Source organism: Quercus robur, chromosome 9, assembly GCF_932294415.1.
Source record: "Quercus robur chromosome 9, dhQueRobu3.1, whole genome shotgun sequence".
NCBI lineage: Eukaryota > Viridiplantae > Streptophyta > Magnoliopsida > Fagales > Fagaceae > Quercus > Quercus robur.
The window spans coordinates 27,369,636-27,392,491 of NC_065542.1; the positions used below are offsets into that span (position 1 = coordinate 27,369,636).

The 22,856-nt window shown below is 32.1% G+C and overlaps 2 protein-coding genes across 5 annotated transcripts; one reads left to right on the forward strand and one right to left on the reverse strand.

Annotated features, from left to right (window-relative positions):
* Positions 1 to 2,900: 2,900 nt before the first annotated feature.
* On the reverse strand, positions 2,901 to 8,871 carry LOC126700245 (uncharacterized). Of its 4 annotated transcripts, XM_050398287.1 has the most exons (8): positions 8,280 to 8,869; positions 6,060 to 6,165; positions 5,737 to 5,916; positions 5,201 to 5,368; positions 4,008 to 4,434; positions 3,610 to 3,714; positions 3,380 to 3,481; positions 2,901 to 3,284 (listed from the first exon to the last, which is right to left on the reverse strand). In XM_050398287.1, the coding sequence occupies exons 2-8, from the start codon at positions 6,129 to 6,131 to the stop codon at positions 3,124 to 3,126; spliced, it is 1,215 nt and encodes a 404-aa protein (XP_050254244.1). In that variant the 5' UTR covers positions 6,132 to 6,165; positions 8,280 to 8,869; the 3' UTR covers positions 2,901 to 3,123. The 4 variants fall into 4 exon arrangements, with proteins under 4 accessions (XP_050254244.1, XP_050254245.1, XP_050254243.1 ...); XM_050398288.1 differs by having other exon boundaries at positions 4,011 to 4,434; positions 6,060 to 8,869; XM_050398286.1 differs by having other exon boundaries at positions 6,060 to 8,869.
* A 7,183-nt stretch (positions 8,872 to 16,054) lies between these two features.
* LOC126699321 (uncharacterized protein At1g28695-like) lies at positions 16,055 to 19,931 on the forward strand. Its single transcript, XM_050397068.1, has 3 exons — positions 16,055 to 16,386; positions 16,528 to 16,908; positions 19,223 to 19,931. Exons 1-3 carry the CDS (start codon positions 16,240 to 16,242, stop codon positions 19,721 to 19,723), a joined length of 1,029 nt encoding a protein of 342 aa, XP_050253025.1. The 5' UTR covers positions 16,055 to 16,239; the 3' UTR covers positions 19,724 to 19,931.
* Positions 19,932 to 22,856: the final 2,925 nt, after the last annotated feature.

A 22,856-nucleotide genomic window follows, 5' to 3' on the forward strand; every position in this document is an offset into this window, starting at 1 on the left:
TTTTTTAAGTTAGAGATTGACATGGATTTTGACGTGGGATTTTTTAATATTATTTAATGGACACGTCAGCATTTACTATGCCAATAGTGCATTCTGTTTGCCACATATGATATTTCTGTTAATTAAGTGACGGTACGAACCAAAATGGAATGCGTTTTTTATTTTAGGGACTAAAAGTGGTAAAATAGAAATGTAAGGATCAAAATAGAAATGACCCTAAAATGTAGGGACTAAAAGTGCATTTACTCCAAAAAAAAAAGAAAAAAGAATGATATATGCATTTTTTTAGTAGGCATGAAACATGCTTATCAATATTAACCACCATATCATGCAATCTTAGTGTCTTTCTATTTTGTCTATAAAATAACTAAAGATTACAAATTTTATAAGGAAATTTATTGAAATTTTTTATACATCGATAGTTGGGGGATTTAAATCATGAATGTCTTTATTGCAAGCTACAAGATTCTTGGTAAAACTTATTGAAATATTGGAGAAAACTAATAATAAGTTGCACCGCACATCGTGCGAGAATCCAGCTAGTTTATATAATTATTAGAGAGAATTATCATACTTATTTATATCAACTCCAATTGAATCTTGGGTTGGAAAGAAGCTATCCATGAATCACTTAAAGGTGTTTGTTTGTATTTGCTTTGCTCATTTTCCAAAATAAGTAGGGCATAAGCTTGATGATCTTAGTGAAAAATGCATCTTTGTGAGTTATAACTCAAAATGAAAGGGTTATAGACATTTTAACTTGAAGAATAATAAAGTAATCAAGTCACTACATCTAATGAGGAATTTGAGAATGGAGAAAATGAAGATGAAGATGTTATTGAAGCTCCACAAAAATGCCTCCTTTTGATACTTTACAATCATCTCCAACTTTTTCATCAAGTTAACATTTCTCACCTCAAAGTTTACCTCCAAGAAGAATGAGAAGTAAGAAGAATCTACTCCAATTTTGTGTGAAATCTACCATTGCTATTACAAAAACTCGTCTACCATATTCGTGCAAAACATATTGCCATCAAGCATCACTTTATTAGAAAGGCTTTGGAAGATGATGACATTCAACTCAAATATTGCAATACCAAAGATCAAGTAGTGAACATTTTCACCAAAGCTATTCCACAAGATAAGTTTCAATAGCTTAGAGAATTGTTGGATGTTACATAACAAAGCATTAAGGGGGAGTGTTAAAAGTTAATAGTTTTGGTATTTTCTATGCACATGGTAGTTTTCTATGTATTTTAAACTTGTGTCATTTATAGTCATTTTCTTGCATGTATCTAGTTGAGTGTATGATTGAAAAGTGTAAGAACCGTTATTTATGTTTGAAAAAGATATTAATGCAATTGGAGAAGTCTAGAATCACTTGAATAGTGAAAGGAGGAGAAGAAGAAAGTTATTGCCCCTTTCTCTCTCCATCATTTTGAAAAATAGTTGTTGTCCCCTTAGAAAAAATTGATTTTTGATAGCAAAATGTTACATTAACTCATCAAAATCATTATGTCCCTCTGTTCCAAACCCAACAAAGGAATCATTTTAGAGTAGGTGAAGTTTATAATTATAAATTTTGTTTGCTGTATCAATAAAATCTTGCTCTCACTACAAGATTTTTGTCAATATGACATTAAAATTTCTTTGCAAAAACATTTTTCTTAAATAGATAAACAGTGGAGAAAGAAGTAGTGGGATTTGAATTATACACATGAAACACCAAAAATAATATAATTATCACTTGCCTATCACTCAAACCCTAAAAACGGGTTAATTTATTTCTTGAGAGGCAAGTAAGGAACCATTTGTACCAAAAGGCAAAAGTTTCCACCGAGGCAGATACTTCCCTTGCAGGTTAGGCTTGGAGCTGTTTGAACAGACTCCTTGGGCCTGAAGTTGTCCCTATCAGTTGTCCAGGAGTGAAGTTAGAATCGTTAAGACGCCATTTCTAAATAGTCTTTTATTCATTTAGCTAGTTATCTCGGCAGCCTTGTAAGTCGCAACTCTTTATTCTAGTAGATTTCTACGCAGTTTCCTAAGTTCACATTATCATATTTTCTCACTTCTTCTCTGAATTTGGTTCGTCGTCCTAAGTTGAATTCTATTGCTTTAGGGATGATTACGCAACAAATTTTACCATCCTAGAAATGGGTATATTATGATTAAAATAGTCACTTTCAAAGAAAAGCATATCACTTTTTATTGTGAAATCTGTCACCGGCAATTAGACTTACTGTAAACAGCAATTGTCAAAGTCATGACTTTCGAGGCGAAATTGAGATTTGAATGGCAACCCAAGTGGACAAATGGTGGTTAGGTATACATTAGTGGGGGACACACGTTAACAGATCCAGCCATGCCAGGCATGTATCTTGGGGAACTCGAAGGCAAGCCCTGTTGCAGTCATGATTGTGTTGTCATCCTCAGTCAACTCTTAACTAGCTAATGAGCTAATGAGTCGCAAATCCTAGAAATCCATTATTATACAATGTTATAAATATAAAAAATTTTACAACATTTTTTATAATAGTTAAATTGATAAATTTTTACCGTAATTTAAACTCAATATTAACATTATTATTTTTATTTATTATAAACAATCTGTCACATCAGTTGAGTATAAAATTATTTATCAAATTTTGAGTGTATGGACTTTCTCATTAAGAGAACTTTTAGTTTATTAGAAAGGTGAAATTTACTTGGTAGACTAAACAAATAGATACAATATTGTTTGCAAATATATACAATATTGTACGTGTTTATTTAGTTTAAGATTTTCATTGTTAATGTTTCTCAAAAAAAAAAAAAAGATTTTCATTGTTAATTAATACAAATGTATAATTCCCATTCTCATTATTATACTGGGTTGCTAAAAAAGAACCAAAAAGCTGATATCAGTTAATGGAGACTTTATAGAAGAACTTTAGTGACTTACATATTTATCATTAGTCATTTCTTTACAGTACCCCATAACCTTGTCGTTTGCATCAAATGTCAAAGAGCTTTCAGCCAAATTGTACACTTTTTCCATCAGTCAATATCAAGCAGATCATTATACAGATAAACTAGCAGATGACCTGATGAATTTGATTGTTAAAACTTAGTAATTTACATATCTCAACAAGAGTTGTGCATCTGTAAGAGATTAGAAATCACTGATATCCAGAGTAATGATTGATTTTTGTCTTCAAACCAGAGCTTGATATCACCACAGTTACTTTTCAGGCTGATGGAGAAGTTTCCATGAGCTTCCTCCTCCTTCACATGAATAATCTTGTCTGGAATATGTTAAATGATACTTTCAATTCCAGCAGAGTGTTAATAAATAAAAAAACAGCATGTAAGCTGTTTAGAAAAGAAGAATATATCTTACACTTCTTTGATGTTGTTAGAACTCCCAGATACTTCTTTTCAAGGTTCAAAATAAGCTGTTTATGCTTTGAATAGATGGAGATCCGCCTGTGTCTTTTATGCCCTGGTTGCACGCATAAAAATTGTTTTTCAACATTTTGTAACTACAGGAGTGTAGGTGTTACTGTCACATACATAAATGTTCATATACTTGAATAACAAATTATGGAAGTCGTGGGCCTGTAAATTCACCAGAAGGTGTGACTACTGGCAGCTGAGCCTCGACTTCAAGTAGTTTCCTTGCTAAATTGTCATATTCCATAGCTCTTGACTTGAGCATTGCAGCTCCTCTCATGCCTGGGACAAAAATTTTCAACTCGTCAGCTTATTAATCCTGTATGTGCTTTGGCAAGAAATAAGTAATATTAGGGACACGCCTTTTTTTTTTTTTTTTTTTTCACAAATGCTGACAGGATTGTTGTGATTCAAGCAACAACACTTTCAGTTAGGTCCACTATTGACACCAATTTTATTAAGCATTAATCACAGTTAGATTATGCTAAAAATTATAAAAAATATTGTGTCGTTAAACTTATTGTTTTTGTTTTGTATAATCAGAACGATATTATGAAACTAGGGTAAGTATACACCACATGTTGCAGCAGTGGCTGTTAGTGTCATCATGTCAGCTGGGGTTTGAGTGGCAAGGCCTGAGTTGACGGCAGAAGCCACATGACCTCTGTTTGCACCTATTGACTCTGCAGATTCAGCACATATTGTGGCTATTAGAGCTGCAGCTGAAGCAACAATGTTGCTCATATTCTGATCCCAATCTACTTTGCCTTCACTAGAAATATGCTTGACATCTTTATTTGCTTCTTCTTTGTCTTTGGTGCTGTTGGCAGCAAAGCCAGCAATTGCAGCAGCCAAGCGTGTCACAGAAAGAGCAGCATGAACATTGGCGGTACGAAGTCTATCTTCCTCTTTGGTCTTTACTCTACGTCTAAATAAGCTAGTAATAAAGGACTTGCGAGTTTGAACAACAGGTTGAACAGACTTGTCAAGTGTAATCCATTTCTGTTAAAAGAGAGGTTCAAGAAATGTTACAAGGTCTTTTATAAGTATAAATGTTTGCCAAAAGGCATTGCAGGCATAAGTGGACAAAACAGTAAAGTTCTACTCTGGTTCAGGCCATCAACTCATGATTGTGTTAGTTTTGAGCCACACACTTCTACCCCACAAAGATACAATACAATCATACAAATATGTTGAGAGACTCTTAGTCTAGGTTGATGTATAATTATAACCATGCTTATTACAGCTTGTCTTTTTTCTTGACATCTCTAGGTTTCATGGCTACTGTTGGCTCCAAATTTTTATTTTGCATCACGGATTTAGCAGAATATACAACACATAAAAGTAGACCCCACAAGTGAGGAACCCTCCCCCTTTATAAGTGGAGTGTTGCATATCCTATGATACAAAACACCACGTGATAAACATGGATTGGAACAAGTTGACACATGGTCCATTACCCCTAAAACCAACCAAATTACTATTGTTAAAAAAAAAAAAAAAAAAAAAAAAGGAAAATTCAGTCAGATAATATAAACTAATTACCTAGCTCTGGAGATTCAATCGTTGTTAAACTCTTATAAATCTAATGAACTTGTGCATGACATAAGAGATGGCAAAGATTAACAGACTTGAATGCTAGTTCTGAAGGAATAGGTAGAACCATATATCTATTAATTATGATGTGTAAGCATTCAAACACAAAATAAAAACGTAATTTAAAATTTTATTTCTTACTGTGACTCCAATCACATTCACTTTTTCTTACCCAGATGTTATCCACCTTGCTGGAACTAGTACTTCTATTGCTTAGGGATGCATGCCCTTTGGTTTCCTCCATCTTTTCTTCTTCATGCTCACCTGAGGTAAGATTATCATGTAGCTTCACCTCATGCTCCCCTAAACTACAGTTCTCGTGTGAATGCATTAACAGATTCTGCAGAACAAAAAAAAATTCCTTATTAGAGCAAGCATCTCTCTCTCTCTCTATACACACACACATATATATGCGTGTGTGTGTGTAATATATTATAATAGCATGTTCAACCCACGGCCACGTCTGGCCAGGTGCTTACTGTTTCCTTTTCTTCCTTATCATAAAGTAAGTAAAATATATTTTTCACAACATAATTTCAACGTACTTTCAAAGCATAAAAGACTATTTTTTCTTATACATTGATAATTACAGACAAAAGAATTTGAATCATAACTATCTCAGTTGAAAATACCATGAGGTGTCATTTGAGTTGCAAGGTTCTTAATAAGAGATTAAAATGTAGATAGCATATGGACGTGATTTCTCACACTTGATGAAAATATCTGCAGGAAGTTAGAGGAGGATGGGCTCCATGAGCGACAAAGGAACTCCATGGGAGGGATAGGGTTATGTGGAATCTCCAAAGATTGGCCGAAAGAAGACCAATATGGCTTTTCATTAGTCACTAAGCATTTTTGTGCTCTTGTCCAAGGTTCCAACTTCCCTTTCTAACCATGTTTCAATAGACAACAGGAAAATATTATACAGAGAAAAAATTGTTAATATTTTGCTTCCACTTCAGCAAACATATATATATATATATATATATATATATATTACTCTAATGCAAATCAATTTGTGCTTGACTCACTGCGTAAGATGGTGATTGGTGCTCATTTCCAAAGGAGACTCTTTTTGGTCTAAGTGCTCCTCGTGAATCCATGTAACTCAACTTCTGTATATATATATGCTACCACCTACCAGTGCAAGAAAAGAATAATATTAAGCCATTTGTAATATTTTTAAGGAACCCTTTTCTTTTATTTTCAATTATGAATCATTAGCGAAGCTAAAATTTCCTAATTAAATTTTGTTTTTGGGAACTTGATTTCTTAACATTAGAGCCAAACAATAATAAGATTTTCAAGTTAATAGACGTCTTTAAATTGAAAGACTAGACAAATATACAAGTTGTTCATCTAGTTTTAAGAACTGCAAAAATCAAAGTGAGGATCCATTGAAGGTTCAAAGGCCCACCTCAAGTTGCTAAAAAGCAGAAAAATAAAGTTTAAGACAAGGCATCAAACATAAAGCTTATATTTATGCAGAGTGCATTTAACTATTCTAAATGGAGAAAATTTTCTAAAGAAAGAAGATAGAAAGTGTAATTTATGGTGTGTTTGAATACCGTTTATTTTTCTGAAACTGAAAACTTATTGTTGAAAGTAATGTAGATAAATGTAAAAGTTAGTTAAAATTGTACAGTAGGGTTCATGAATAATACCAAAAAGTGCAGTAGAGTCCATAAATAATAGCAAAAATAAGCTAAATAGTAAAATAATTTTAATTTTCCATCCCAATCCAAATGCACACTTACGCTAAACTAAGCATATTGAACAGAAAAAGTATCTTAAGAGTAACCTCAACCAATGCTATGTTTGTTTGTAAAAGAATGATTTTAAGCAAGAGAACATCCATAGTCATCATTTGAGGTGGGAAGTGTAAAAAGTTAAAAAATAAAAAGAAGAAGAAGAAGAAGAAGAGGGAGATGAAGGAGAAAGAGGAAAGGACATCTTACCCAAAGCAGTATGTCCTATATGTCTGGATTACTTACTATACAAAGCTCCTTCACTCTTTTTATAGTATGGTCATTACATTTCACTAGTGGAAGTGGGAATAGTTCCAAAAATACCATTCCCATTTAGAGATTCTTAGATCTCTCGAATGTATAAATAACTATAATTATTAAAACAGCTAGGATATACCAGGACCGGTATATCGAAGAAACATCTTAGAAGCTTAAGAAACACTTAAAGATATAATAATAAACCTATTACTTAGCATCATGCATGGCGACATTCTTACTAAGACTTCTTGATCTTGATGTTAACACATGTAGTTTTTTTTTTTTTTTCTTCTTTTTTCAATGCTTGGATTTCAATTCAATAATATAAGCAGAATAACTGAGTGCAAAACTATAGAAAAAACCACATCAGTACCTGTAGTTATTTCTGGACTTAGTAGACGCAGCTTAGATTGAGAAATAGAAAATAAAGCCATTAATTTAGAATTTAGGCAAACTTTATGACCACGTTGATTAAAGGTAAAACGGGAACCCTTTTTTTATTTTTTTATTTATGGAAAGGTAAAACGGGAACTTGTACTTTCGTTTGTTTGGAATGTATAAACATATATTATATCCTAACCTCGCCAAAAATAATCATAAAAAAAATCTCATTTTTTTAAGGTAGTTTGTTTGCCTAAAATTAATATAGCTAGCTAGTGGCAAATGCATAGGGATCCATGCAAGCAACCAAAGATAGAAGTGTTAATCAACAATTTTGATGCACTTAGCACGTGGCCCCTAACCAATAGTAATATCTAATTAATCTGGGTCCACCTAGAGAAGTCTCCATTCTAAAATGTATTATATTGTTATTTACTTCACTAATCAATGTTGCAACTCCAAATGGATCATTAAAACTGTTAAGTCCCCTTTTTGTGTTGCTTAATTCCATGTGCAAAAGACTTAGTCTATAAGTTCAGATCTAGCTATATTACATTAACAATTATCTCTTGTCATTCTTATTCAACGTAGGACTTTACTTATACGTGTATATTTAATACGTGCTAATTTACTTGTAAGTGTGCGTTTGTTTGCACTTTTAGGAGCTGAAAACGTGCATATTAGAAAAAGCTGAAGAAAAATTGCGTTTGGCTCAGCCCAAAACGCAACTTTTTGATAAAAGTTGCGTTTTGGGCTCAGGCAAAAATCGTGTCCAAAACGCGCAAAATTTATAGACCTCCTGAGGTCCATAAATCAAAACGCGCATACTGTTACCGTTGGGATGATGATGAATTACGAAAATACCCATAACAATTCTTCTCTCACGCTTGAAGCCTCACGCCCCTCATTTGATCTCTTTGCTCTCCCTTTGCACGAAGCTCCTCTCACGCCTCCCATCTCAAGCATAATCAAAATACAAACTCAAAAACATAATTTTAAAATTAATCAAACCACAACAATAAAAGCAAAAAAATTCTTGCTCTCATAAAACTGATATAATTTAAACAACAAATCTAAAATCAAAACAACAACAGCAGCAGATCAAGAACAGGAAAAAAAAAATCAGAACAACAATAAATGATCAAGAAAAAAAAAAAAGAAGCCGATATGACCCCTGATTGCATGCACTCCGCAGTGAGGAGGAGGAGCAGCGGTGGTGGTGTGGTGGAGCAAAGACAATTTCTCCTCTCTCCATGCATGTCTGTGTCTGTGTGTGTTTGAACTTTGAAGATAATGACACCAAAAAAGCAAGCAAGATTATGGAATCAAGTATCACAGAGAGAGCTAGAGAATTTATGGAATCAAGTAGGAAAAGAAAAAAAAAAAGAAAAAAAGAAAATGAGAGAGCCGAAGAGCTTCTGGAATCAAGTGGAAGTAAAGGAAAAAAAGAAGAAGAAAGAATGAGGAGCTTTTGGAAAGTGGAAGTAAAGAAAAAGAAAAAGGAGAGGATGTGGACAATGGTATACGTGTGTGGTGGACAAAAAGCAAGAGAAAAAAAAAAAAAAAAAGGAAAAGGAAACATATGGATGAAAGAAAGGTAAAGAATTAGAAATCACAATTTAAAAATATTACCACAATATTTTCACAATATTTTCACATTAAATTTTAAGTAAGTAGCTAATATTGATGAGTAAAAATATAATTTCAGTGGTGGGTTCAAATTAGAACTAGTAACAACTTTCCATATAAGATTTTGTTATGATTCTTGTGAAAGTATTGCAAAAAATATTGTGGATGTAACACTTTTTGTTGAAAAATATAATTGTTGAGAATGAATAGAAAAAGAAAAAAATAAATATTAAAAAAGAATAAATTTGATTACAAAATAAAAATTAAAAAAGTGGGTAGGCAAAAGATAAATGTCACTGTTGATTGTCCAAACAGTACAAAAATTTGTCTAACCTGCTGGAGATGCTCTTATATATACATTGTCCTTTTTGGTAATTTATCCCTCAAACTGCCACTTTTATAAGTGCTAGCCAAACACTCAGCTTTTTCAAAAAGCACTTTTTAACAGCTTTTACCAAACACTCAGCTTTTTGAAAATGCACTTTTTCATTATTCACTTTTACAAAAAGCTGAACCAAATACACCCTAATTCAGCACCACGCTGAACATATACAATTTTGAAGCAAGCCAAGTGGTCTAGCTCATGTGGTCATTGTTGGGTGCATTGCACCACATGGGTCTAGCCCACTCTTTTGCCTAGCTCATTAAATGAGCTTGTTCAAAATATTGCCAAGAAGTCAGCAAAGTTGAGTGAGCTTGTTGGAGAAGCTTTCCAAGAAGAAGAATTGAAGTGATCCTTTTTTTCTCTATAATTATGTACAAAAGTCTAGTAACATTTATGAAAGGACATACAAAAGTCAAGCCACGTCAATTGTTTGTTCGTTTAAACCCTTGTATACTCAGATTTTTTAACTTAATTAATTAACCAAGTTGATACTTAGGGTTATTATTCAGATCTAAGTGAAACACAAATAATCATATCACTAAGTGCAGAAAAGTAAAGAAGACAGCGATACGATGACCCAGGAAAACCAATGAAACCAACATTTTCAAGATAAAAAATTTGGGAAGTATTTAACATAATCTATCTCAAGGCAACAAATTCACTATGATAGAATGGAAGTTTTACAATAAATTTTCTCCCTAAATCTAAAGCTACCTATTGTAGTACTTACTTACACAACCACGTGCAGCTTTGAATTAATGGACTCTTCTATCTGAATTTGTTGAACATAAATACCCATGCTTGTGACTTTGAGATCCCACTCAAAACTTTAGATCATCAGCAATAGTTGATCTTATAGTAACAACTTTAGATCTATTGATTCTAATAATGTGTAGATGGAATTCTGGTAGTGACTTTGAAAGGAGAAGCACGGTACCTTTTAGATCTCAAAAGAGTACCTCAAAAATCATAACAAAACAAGCCTTAGGGTTTTCTTTAAATACTAAGAGAATTAGATCTGAAACCCTAATTACTTAATGGGCTTAATGAGTTGTTGGCTGAAATTAAAATTTGTAGAAACACATCTCGATTGGTCAAGCCTTCTTCTCGATCGGTCAAACCTGACATGTTTCGAATTTCCTGAACCTGCAGCTTCTTTTTCCTTGTATTTTGATTTGCAACACCTTAAACATTGTCTAATCAAACCTAAAGACTTAGAAATCTATATCTAGACAAGTTTGTGTTCATGGTTTTTCAGTTTTTCTAAACTTTTAGAACCTAACATGAATGAAGATGTGATGTTAAGCTTGTGAGACATGTTGAAGGAAGAAAATAAGAAAAGGATGGAGAGATATAAAATAAGGCCATTTGGCCATTTGGTGTAGGAGGGAAAAAGGAGTGAAGAGAAGTCCCAGAGTGTGAGGATTGGTTCAGTCTTGGAGAATTGCATGAGTGAAAGCAAGCAAAAGAGAAGAGAAAAATATAGAGAGAAAGAGAAAATTGTGAGAGATACATAATGTGTGAAAAGGAAAAGATAGTTTTTCTTTACTCAAGTTGTATCTCTAAGTGTTGTAATCTCTATTTAATATATAGTGAAATTATTTGAAATTTGTCCTGTGGTTTTTCCCTTTAAGGAGAAAGGGTTTCCACGTAAATCTTTGTATTCTTGTGTGATTGTGCTTCCACTGTACTTACTGAAATTTATTCACAATTATATAGAATTTTTCCCAACAAGTGGTATTAGAGAATAGGTTTGATTAGGAGCAATAGCTGGAGAAGAAGGAAAGATGTCAAAAATCGAGAAGTTTGACGACACAGACTTTGGCTATTGGAAGATGTAGATTGAAGATTATATGTATGGGAAGAAATTACATTTTCTTCTTTTGGGGAAGAAACCAAATGGTATGGAAGAAGGGGAATGGAGTCTTCTTGATAGACAGGTGCTAGGAGTTATATGATTAACTTTGACAAGATCAGTTGCACACAACGTTGTGAAAGAGAAGACCACAATGGATCTGATGAAGGTTTTGTCTAGCATGTATGAAAAACCTTCGACTAACAACAAGGTGCATCTGATAAAGAAGTTATTTAATCTGAAGATGGTGAAAGGTACTCTTGTGGCTCAGTATCTAAATGAGTTTAACACCATCACAAATCAATTGTCCTCTGTGGAGATTGATTTTGATGGTGAGATCCATGCATTAATTGTTTTGGTTTCATTGCCAAACAGTTGAGAGGCCATGAGAATGGTAGTGAGCGATTTTGCAGGGAAGAGAAAACTCAAATGTGATGATATTCAAGATTTGATTCTAAGTGAAAAGGTTTGCAGAAGAGACGCTTGTATAAACAATGCACAAGATCAATCTTTCGTCATGGAGAATAGGGGTAGAAATAGAAGCAAAGGGCCTGATGATTGGGCTAAATTTAATGATAGGTCACAATCAAAAGGTAGATTTCAGTTTAAAGAGATGAGAGAATGCTTCCATTGTGGGAAAAAGGGTCATATAAAAAGAAACTGTTGGCATTGGAGTAAATAACAAATTGGAGACAAAAATGAAAAGAATCATAATGAGAAGAATATTGCAGCAGTTGTGCTTGATGAGGAAGTTCAGATGCTTTTTCTTAAAGAGCAAAAGTGTGAGCATGTTGCTAAGATTGATGTTGAGTGGGTTGTTGATTCAGCAGCCTCCCACCATGTTATCCCTACAAAAGGGTTGTTCACCACATACAAAGCAAGTGACTTTGGTGTTGTGAAGATGAGTAACTTCATTTATTCAAAAATTGTGAGAATTGATGATGTGTGCATTAAGACCAATGTTGGTTGCATGTTGATGTTAAAGGATGTGCGACAAGTTCCAGATTTAAAGATGAATGTGTTTTCTACATTGGCTATAGATCGAGCAGGTTATTGTAACCATCTTGGCAATGGAAGATGGAAACTGTCTAAAGGATCATTAGTTGTTGCAAGAGGGCATGTTTGTTGTGGTATGTACAGGACTCATGTGAAGACCTGTAAAAAGAAGTTCAATGTAGACAAAGTTTTTGAGAGAACTCCACAGTTGAGAGGTGATATTAATGGTGTTGCAACAAAGAGAGCAAAATTCACTTTACCTGACAATGCTTAAAATAAGGAAATGATATTTGATGAAAAATATTATGATGCTAGGAAGCAAAATGATGAAGTGAAAGATCGTGAAGGTCTTGAGCAGGGGGAGCAATATCATCTACTAGAGATTATTGAACCTTTTGAAAAGAGTTGCACTGAAGAACATTGAGTAGTTAGTTTTGAGAATATTTGAGCTTCTGATGAGGGGGAGCCAATAAATTGGATTAGGAATATCCAAGGTGAAATAAATTATTTGAGAATGAAAGGTGCTTTGATGAAATTTTCTCAATGTTAGTGAAGATAATGAAAAAGGTTGAGCCTAGTGTAGGCTTGACCAGCATAAATTCAAACTGAAGAGTTGAGTTGAAGATCTCCTCCCCAAGGGTTCGTTTGGTTGGAATGATGGAAAAGTGAAAGGATAGAAAATAGAGGAAGGATGAAAAAGTGGGAGGATAGAAAAGTTTTTAGTTTTCCTCATTTGTGTTTGGTTGAGAGTGTGGAAAAGTAGAGGGATGGAAAACTTTTTGAATTTTTTGAAAATAAAGTTTATATAAATTTACTCTCATGTCCCTCTTAAATAAAACAAAAAGTAATACATTATACTTAAAAAAAAAAAAAATTTGTGTATAGATGAAAGTGGACATTTCAAAAAATAGCATAAGAAATCATCCAAAAGTGTTTTCTTAAAAAAATAAAAAAAAATTAAGAAAAAAAAAATAAGGAAAAGAAGAAGAACTGACCACCTGACAAAACCAAAAAAAAAAAAAAAAAAAGCCAACGTTACAAAGGAAAAGTCAAAAAAAAAAAAAAAAAAAAAAAGAGCCAGAAACGTTAAAAAGAGGTGGGGCAGTTTTGTCCAAACATTTTTTCCACTTTTCACTCCAATTTTCTCTCCAATTTGGAGAGATTGTATTTTGAAGGGGGAGGAGAGAAAACTTGTGAGCCCCTCCACTTTTCTCTCCTCCTCCCCCTCTCAACCAAACAGTGGAAAATGTCATTTTCTACCCTATTTTCCTCTCCCTATTTTCCATCCTCCATGTTTTCACCCCAACCAAATATACCCTAAGTGGGTTAGAGGGGGAGATTTTTAGGTGCATTGTGCCACGTGGGACTAGCCCACTCTTTTGACTAGCTCATTAAATGTTCAAAAAATTGCCAAGAAGTCAGAAAGTTTGATTGAGCTTGTTGGAGAAGCTTTCCAAAAAGAAGAATTGAAGTGATCCTTTTTTCTCTATAATTATGTACAAAAGTCTAGCAACAATTATGAAGGGATGTACAAAAGTCAAGCCACATGAATGAAGATGTGATGTTAAGCTTGTGAGACACGTTGAAGGAAGAAAAGAAGAAAAGGGTGAAGAAATATAAAGTATGGCCATTCAACCATTTGGTGTAGGAGGGAAAAAGGAGTGAATAGAAGTCCCAGAGTGTAAGGATTGGTGCAGTCTTGAAGAACTGCATGAGTGAAAGCAAGCAAAAGAAAAGAGAAAAATATAAAGAGCAAGAAAAATTTGTGAGAGATACACAGTGAGTAAAAAGAAAAAGATAATTTTTTTTTATTCAAGTTGTATCTCTAAGTGTTGTTATCTCTATTTAATATAGTGAAATTATTCGGAATTTGTTTCGTGATTTTTCCCTTCAAAGAGAAAGTGTTTTCACGTAAATTATTGTGTTCTTATGTAGTTGTGCTTCCACTGTACTTGCTAAAATTTATTCACAATTATATAGAATTTTTTCCAACAGTCATGGACTAGCAACCCAAACCTAACATCTATTACTCACCAAACTTCTTCTCACGATTCACCGAGAAAATATCAACTATTACATGTAGTTAGTAACAAATCAAAAAGGCCATGAGAATAGAATTTCAAGCAAATATGCAAGGTATGCGCTTAATAGATCAAATATATAACATCAAATTTTAATCTAGCTAAGCATTAGAACAAAATCATTGATTTAAGAAAAAGGGGAAAAAATTAATATTGAAATTGTTTTTTGGTAATACTAGTTTGCTACTTTACATAAACAATGCTTGGGACACAATTTCTCATTAAGATATCATCGATATCGATTCATATAGAAGTGAATATATAAATAACTTTCAATAAGGAAACATGGTTTCCTTGATCTCAACAAAAAATTACAAATCCTTAGCCCTCATATGAATGAATGTGAAGAATTTGAGGGAGAGGGACTCACGTTTAAATGGAAAGCTAGATTCAATGTCAACTGTGGTGGTTCTAGAACTTTTTCCAGGATGGTCATTAAAGAACTCAAATTTAATAAATTAATAAAAATTAAATTAAATATATTGACGTCACAAAATATATATATATATATATATATATGAAATTTTATAATAAGATATTGTAAACAAGTGCTATTATGAGTATAATAGATAATTTTTTTAAATAAAAAAAAATACACTTGTTAATGATATATTAGCTTACATTCATAAAGTAATGTGTACTTTTTTGTATATATGCACACAATTTGGCTTAATTTTTTAAAATAATCGTTAATAATTCATTGGCTTACACACATAAATTTATTGTGGTTGTATATAATTTTTAGATATAAGTGTAATTTGACTTTTTAAAAAAAAAAAAATGTACATAAAAACATTATTTAATTATATCTTAACCACGGTCTTAGTCATTAACAAAATTCTTTAAAAATATTATTTATTAACGCATTTTCCTTAACAAAAGAAAATAAATAAAGAAACTAGCCCACATGACTTGATGACACTATTAAAGTGTGTGGCAATAGCTATCTGTGCCAGTTTTTTTATAACTCTTGAATTTTGTTTAAAATGCTCTCTCAAATACAAACTATGCCAATGGTGAGCAAAATTTCGTGATTTCAAATTTTTATTTGGGGTGTTCAATAACCTATATTAATTTAAAATTTTTATTTTTTTTAAGGTATATAATTTTTTTTCCCTCCAACTCAGGGTGTTCATGTGAACACCCTGATCAATACGTAAAGCCGTCACTGAATGCTAAATGAACACCCTGATCAATACGTAAAGCCGCCACTGAATGCTAAACTATAATAATTGATATCAAAACTTTTGAATTTTTTTTTTTTTTTGACAAACAAACAAAATACAAAACAGATTTTGGCATCAAATGATTACGAATAGAAGCAAAATAAACACAAAAATTTTCAAACTCAATCACTAAACAATTGATCACAATTATTTAGAACACCCACAATTCTTTTCACTTAATCACAAAAAATCAGTATCTTTGTGAAGAGAGACCAACCCCATCACCATGAATATGAAAAACATTGATTGAAAAAAGAAAATACAGAGAGATTGAATCCTAGTGAATCTATAGAAACAAAAGGCCATGTCAAAATGGAGTTTTTTCCCCTTACTTTGATGTTTGTTTTCTGCGTGACCCTGTTTTCTGCCCTACGTTTAAGGGTTTTAGGGTACTTTCGTACTCTTTATATATATATATATATATAGAGGATTATATAATAGATATCCTAGTAGGATACGGAGTACATTAAAAGCCCATATATAAGATCCTGTGAGAAAAACGTAGTATAGTTTCCAAAAAAAAGCTGAGATGTGAATACGGATGCTATTAAAAAAAACCAGCAGTCCAGATCCTACTCTCTTCTACATGCTGTGTTTCTCTTCTCCAATACCCTCTTCACCTGTAACTGGTTAGAGATCTCTCGGCAAACACATGGAATTTTTCAAAGATCGACGCACTCATATAACAATCACAGTCTGCCTTTTGTCCTTCTGTTTACTCTATGTATTCCTAACCCCCTACATCGGTTTCACGCCACTCTTTTCATTCCCATATCAACCATGTACACTCTCTAAGACGGTAAGCATCATCAAGATTAAGATTCAAGAATAGCATATTATAATTATTGTTTTCTTGTTTTTTCTTAAAATATGAATCTATAATGTTGATTGTTTATATAAATCTGATTTTGTGTTCTTCTTATATTATATGTGTTATAAGTGCAACGTGACCAGCAACAAAGATGCACTCGAAGCTGCTTTATCTGAGGCTTCAATGGAGAACAAGACCGTAGTAATCGCTATTGTCAACAAGGCTTATGTAGAAGGCGATAAGCCAATGCTAGATTTGTTTTTGGATAGTTTTTGGCTTGGGGAAGATACACGAAAATTGGTTGATCACCTTCTACTTGTTGCGGTCGATGAGACATCGTTTGAACGGTGCAAATTTCTTCGGCTTCATTGCTATAGGCTCCAAATGGACGATGGGGTAGACTCCAATGGTGAGAAGGTTTACATGTCTGATAGTTTTATCAAGATGATGTGGAGGAGAACCCTGTTTCTTGGAGAAGTACTAAAGCGAGATTACAGCTTTGTTTTCACGGTACGTTTCTATCTCAAATTTATGAACATTATTATAGGGTTATTTAAAAAATGAGAAACTAAATTTGAGCCGTGTTTTTGTAGAGTTTATCATCACATGATTAAGTTGATCAAAAATCAATGTTAACATTACTTAATTAAAGTTAGTATTTAGAGCTGTCCACTGATTTAATGAGTCTAGATATTTATCAAATTATGCACCCAACAAAGATTACTTACCTCTGAAAGTGATTCTAGCTATCTTATCTTATATTTGTTTTGTTATATATTATTCCTAAATCTTTTATTAGGATTACAGAATTAGTCTTCTATTAGGACCATAGAACTTGAAGGTTACGAAATGATCATGGGTTTTTCTCCTTCTCAATAAATAAATCGTTGTTTTTCTAATCCGACCATATTTAGAATAAAACAGAACTTAGGAATATTATGTAGAGGCTGAGTATGTATGATGGAATTTTTTGAAACTGAAGTTAGGAGATTGATGTTGCTTGAACTCAAAATAGTAGAAAAAAAGAGAAAATTTTCAAATTCTTCCCAGTAGTGTCTGCTTTTGTATAGAAGTATTAGAGGTCTGAATCATAACCTCAAGCATAGGGCTTACACATGATTAATTTGACTTTCGACTGTTGCCATGTTGTTATAACAACATGGCAACAGTCGAAAGTTAAATTATAATTATAATTCTGTTATAATATTGAAGGTGCGCACTGCATACTTCTATAATTAGCTAGAAAAAAACGAAAAGAAAAAAAGAAACAATATGGCCAGCTACAAAGCACACAAATATTCAAAATTTTGCCTGCATGTTTTGCAATAATATTCCATTAATTCTTGAAGCATATATATTCTTTCTTTTTTTTTAATGAGAAATACATAAATTTTTTTATATGAATAATATTGCTTATATGATCAATACTTCAAGGGATGAGCAGAAATGAATGGTTTTCAAAGGTCAAGATAAAATATATCTATAGGACCAATTCCTGTTCCTCCTCCAGGGCTTTGCTTGGTTTGAAAAATTCACCCTAATCTCATTGATTTCTACAAAAAGAATGTGGTAATACTAATTTTTTCTTCTTCTTAGAATACTAAATATTTTTAACACTGAAACTTACAATAGTATATATCCAAAATGGTCTAACTCTTGGACACACAGCACAGACTTTAAACGTCTTTAACTCATACCTATATTTTTCAATATGGGATTAACCCACTGTGGTAATACTTAATTTGGTAATGCTTGTGATCATACTCAGCTTGCTTAATTTCATTTCAGCATATCAACCTACTTACAGATGCTTTCTCAAAAAAAAAAAAAAAAAAAAAAAAAACCTACCTATAGATGCAGTAAAGCATAGTTGGAGCCGCCTAATTAATTAACTGCCCCTTCTTTGAGGTGATATTAAATGAGGAATGAATGACCTAACAGCCATAACTAGCGTACAATAATCAACCAAAGTGAAGAATGAATTAATGACCTAACTGCTTGTACTTCCCCATAAAAAAAAAAAAAAAAAAAAAAAAAAAACTGCTTGTACTTATGGGGTAATAAATAAATAAATAAAAAGGCTAAAACCTATGTAATAAACACCAACCTAGGAAAAAGATGTCTAGCGACCAAGGAAGTCAATTGCTGGTATGGCCACCCTAAGAAAAAATGTCTAACGAACAAGGAATTTAATACCAGTATGGCATACCGATGCCATTCTAGCCATTAAATTGGTACTAGTATTCTTCTAAAATATATTGAATAAAATACTGATTTTGGAAATATTTTTGGTGTATCGGCTAATACAATAAAAAAGTATTTAAGTTAATATATATTTGGGTTAATGCACTTAAATTAATGTTAGACTTATAAAATATGTAATTTTTAAATTTAATGTTATAATTATAAAAATTAATTAATTAATATACACATATATATAGTTACTAACCCCGAAACGGTACATCAATACCAAAATATTTCATTTCTCTAACCAAACCGAAATAGCCTTCGGTACAAAATTAACTTTCTTATTATAGACAAAAATTTTCACACATTTTTTTACAGTTGGTGACATAACTTTTTTGGAATTGAGATTAATATATAATAAAAGTGGTGTCATTGAAGAATATCAGTGAAACTAATAATATTCAAACTATAATAAGTTATGTCAATAATTGTGAAAAATATTATGTCGCTAACATAAATGTGAAAAAGAATAACTTTAGTCTTTACACCATTATTTGGTTTTGTTCCACGGCTGATTATACTATTAGTGATTATGATTTCATGCGACCAAATTGACTGATGAATGCTTTCATTACAGGACACTGATGTAATGTGGTTAAGGAACCCATTTCCAATGCTAAGCCAAAATGAAAGGATAGATCTTCAAATCAGCACTGATAACTTCAATGGCAACGAATGGTCTGAAGACAATCCCATCAACACTGGCTTCTACTTTATCAGATCCAACAACAAGACCATGTCATTGTTTGATGCATGGTATGCCATGAAAAATAACTCTGTGGGACTAAAGGAGCAAGATGTTTTATTAAACATGATGCATGAAGGTGCGTTTAAAGAGCTAGGCCTTACCGTGAGGTTCTTGGACACAAATTATTTCAGTGGGTTCTGCAAAGATAGCGAAGACTTTAAAGCTGTTCGAACCGTTCATGCCAATTGCTGTCGTACTATTAGTGCTAAGCTGACGGATCTGATGGCTGTTATTCACGATTGGGAGAGAAACAAGAGGGCATCTACCAATGAGAGTTTATCCACTGCATGGTCAAGCCACGTGGCATGTTCTGATTCATGGAAAAGTTAATATATATATATATATATATATATTTTTTTTCTTTATAGTTAGATAGTTACGATAGGATGAAGGATTTGAACCTAGACCAGGACAGACCCAGAAGGATTGAGGGTGAAAGGGGCAATTTCTCTTTGGCCCCACTCAAATTTCCTTACCCTATATACATATGTTCATGAATTTTCCCTTTAATATATGCCTTTGACCCCACCTAATAATTTGTTATTGAATTCATATATTAAAAATTCCATCATTAGATTAAATTTTCTATATGTTCTTAACATTGATACAATATTCATGTTAATCAGTTATTATTTATCATTCGATCCATAAACTCATTTTTTATTCATTATTTTGAACTACAAAAACTTGAATTTAAATGATTAATTGATAACATGACTATTGATATATTATCTTGAAATTTTGCAAGCATGGAGAATGCATAAAGATAATGTAATCTAACGGTAGATTTGTTAAAATTCACATTCAATTAAAAATATTAGGTGATGTAATATTATTTAAAGTTACACTAGGTGTAATTCTAAGCAATGTTACACCACCCAATAACTTATTATTGAATTCGTATTTTAGAAATTTCACCATTAAATTATATGTTTTTAACATGCATACCAATATTCATGCCAATCAGTTGTTATTTACTATTCAATCTATAAACTCATTTTTTTCCTCATTATTTCAAATTACAAAAACTTGAATTTAAACAATTGATTGGTGACATGACTATTGATATTTAATCATTTTGAAATTTTGCAAGTATGGAGAATGCATAAAGATAATATAATCCAACGGTGGATATATTTTTTAAAATTCAAATTCAATTAAAAAATATTGAGTGGTATAACATTATTTAAAGTTACACCAAGTGTAACTATAAGAAATATTACACCACCCAATAACTTGTTATTGAATTCATACATTAAAAATTTCATCGCTGAATTATATATTTTATATGTTCTTAACATGCATATCAATATTCATGCCAATCAGTTGTTATTTACCAATTGATCTATAAACTCATTTTTTTATTCAATATTTTATACTACAAAAACTTGAATTTAAACAATTAATTGATAACATGACTTTGATATTTAATCATCTTGAAATTTTGCAAGCATTGAGAATACATAAAGATAATATAATCCAACGGTAGTTTTGTTAAAATTTGCGTTCAATTAAAAAATATTGAGTGGTGTAACATTATTTAAAGTTACACTAGGTGTAACTTTAAGTAATATTACATTATCCAAACTTGTTATCGAATTCATATTTTAAAAATTCCACCGTCGAATTAGATGTTCTTAACATGCACACCAATATTCATGTCAATCAATTGTCATTTATTATTCGATCCATAAACTCATTTTTTCTTCATTATTTTAAAATACAAAAACTTGAATTTAAACAATTGTTGATGATATAATTATTGATATTTAATCATCTTGAAATTTTACAAGCATGGAGAATACACAAAGATAATGTAATCCAATGGTGGATATATATGTTAAAATTCGCATTCAATTTAAAAATATTAAGTAGTGTAATATTATTTATTTAAAATTACACTACAAGAGTTACACTATTTTTAAACCATAAATTTCTATAAAATCTAAGTGTTAAAAAAATCAATTGCTTATGACATCATGAAATATTTATTGCTTGTTACACCATCTACATTAATAAATTCAAAAGCTTTAACGTGTTGAGAGAGAGAGAGAGAGAGAGAGAGAGAGAGAGAGAGAGAGAGAGAGAGAGAGAGAGAGAGAGAGAGAGAGAGAGAGAGAGAGAGAGAGAGTAACTTTTTTTTTTTTTTTAAATTATGAAAATATTATTATCAATTTGTAGAGAATATGAGTTTGAATTAAAAAAAAATTCTAATCACTAACACTAAGGATAAGATTTTGATAGTTTCTTCTAAAACATGTTAAAATTCTCTCTCTCTCTCTCTCTCAACACATTTAAGATTTTAACAAATTCTAATATTTTCATGTTTTTTTAATTAAAAAAATTAAAGATGTGCCTTTAATAGGGAGGAATTTGGAAAGCAATAAATAAGGAGAGAAAAAAATGGAGACAAATTTGGAAAAAAAAAAAAAAAAAAAAAGACACGTTAAAGATGTGTACTTCAATGGGAATGAATTTGGAAAGCAATAAATAATTGGAGAAAAAAATGTATTTAATTAGGTAAGGATGTCAAAAATAATAAACATTAATGATGCATTTTTTAACCGTTAGATTTCTTTGAAATCTAAGGTCTAAAAAAGGTGTAACTCTAGAAAATTTACACCTGGTGTAATTCTAAATATTGTTACACTACTCAATAACTTGTTATTGAATTCATATTTTGAAAATCCAACCATTGAATTACATGTTCTATATGTGTGGGTGCAATGCGTGGTTTGGGAAGTATGCCTCGGTTAAATGGACCAGGGCGAAGAAAACACAAGGAGTTGCCACTTAGTTTTATGGTCTAGGAACTATGAATATAGCGCCCTTACATGGAAGGACTAGTCTTACTACTAGAGTATGGGTTCGGAGTTTAGGTACGATTTCGAGAAGGTGTTAAGCACCCAAAACTACCCAACCCATAGGTCGGCTTCTACTCATTGTGTCCTACGTCTTAATCCTATTAAAGGCACATTCAACATTGCATCTTCACACACACACACACACTAGCATACATCTAAGCATACAACATGACATTTCATCCCAAGACCTAACATTCATCTATCATGCTCATCAACCAACCCTAGCATACATCTATCATGGCAAATCACATCAAGCCTAACATACATCTATCATACATGGTATATTATCAAGGCAGCAAACAAATCATGGCAAAAAGGTAGGCATGGCAACAAAGTATTAATCATCATATATATTCCAAACTTCTAGACATGAAATCAAGCATCAAACAAACATATAAAAATGCAAGTCCATACCAATGCATGACTTACCTCACTTACCTTGCAGCATTATAGCACCTATGGCATGAATGCATGATCATATTAATGCATGTTCATGGTATCAAAGCAAGAAACAAAGAGAACACCCTAATCTAGTCATATTAAGAGCAAACAAATAAATAAATAGAGAAGCAGTAACTCAAGAACATGCAAACAAGGAA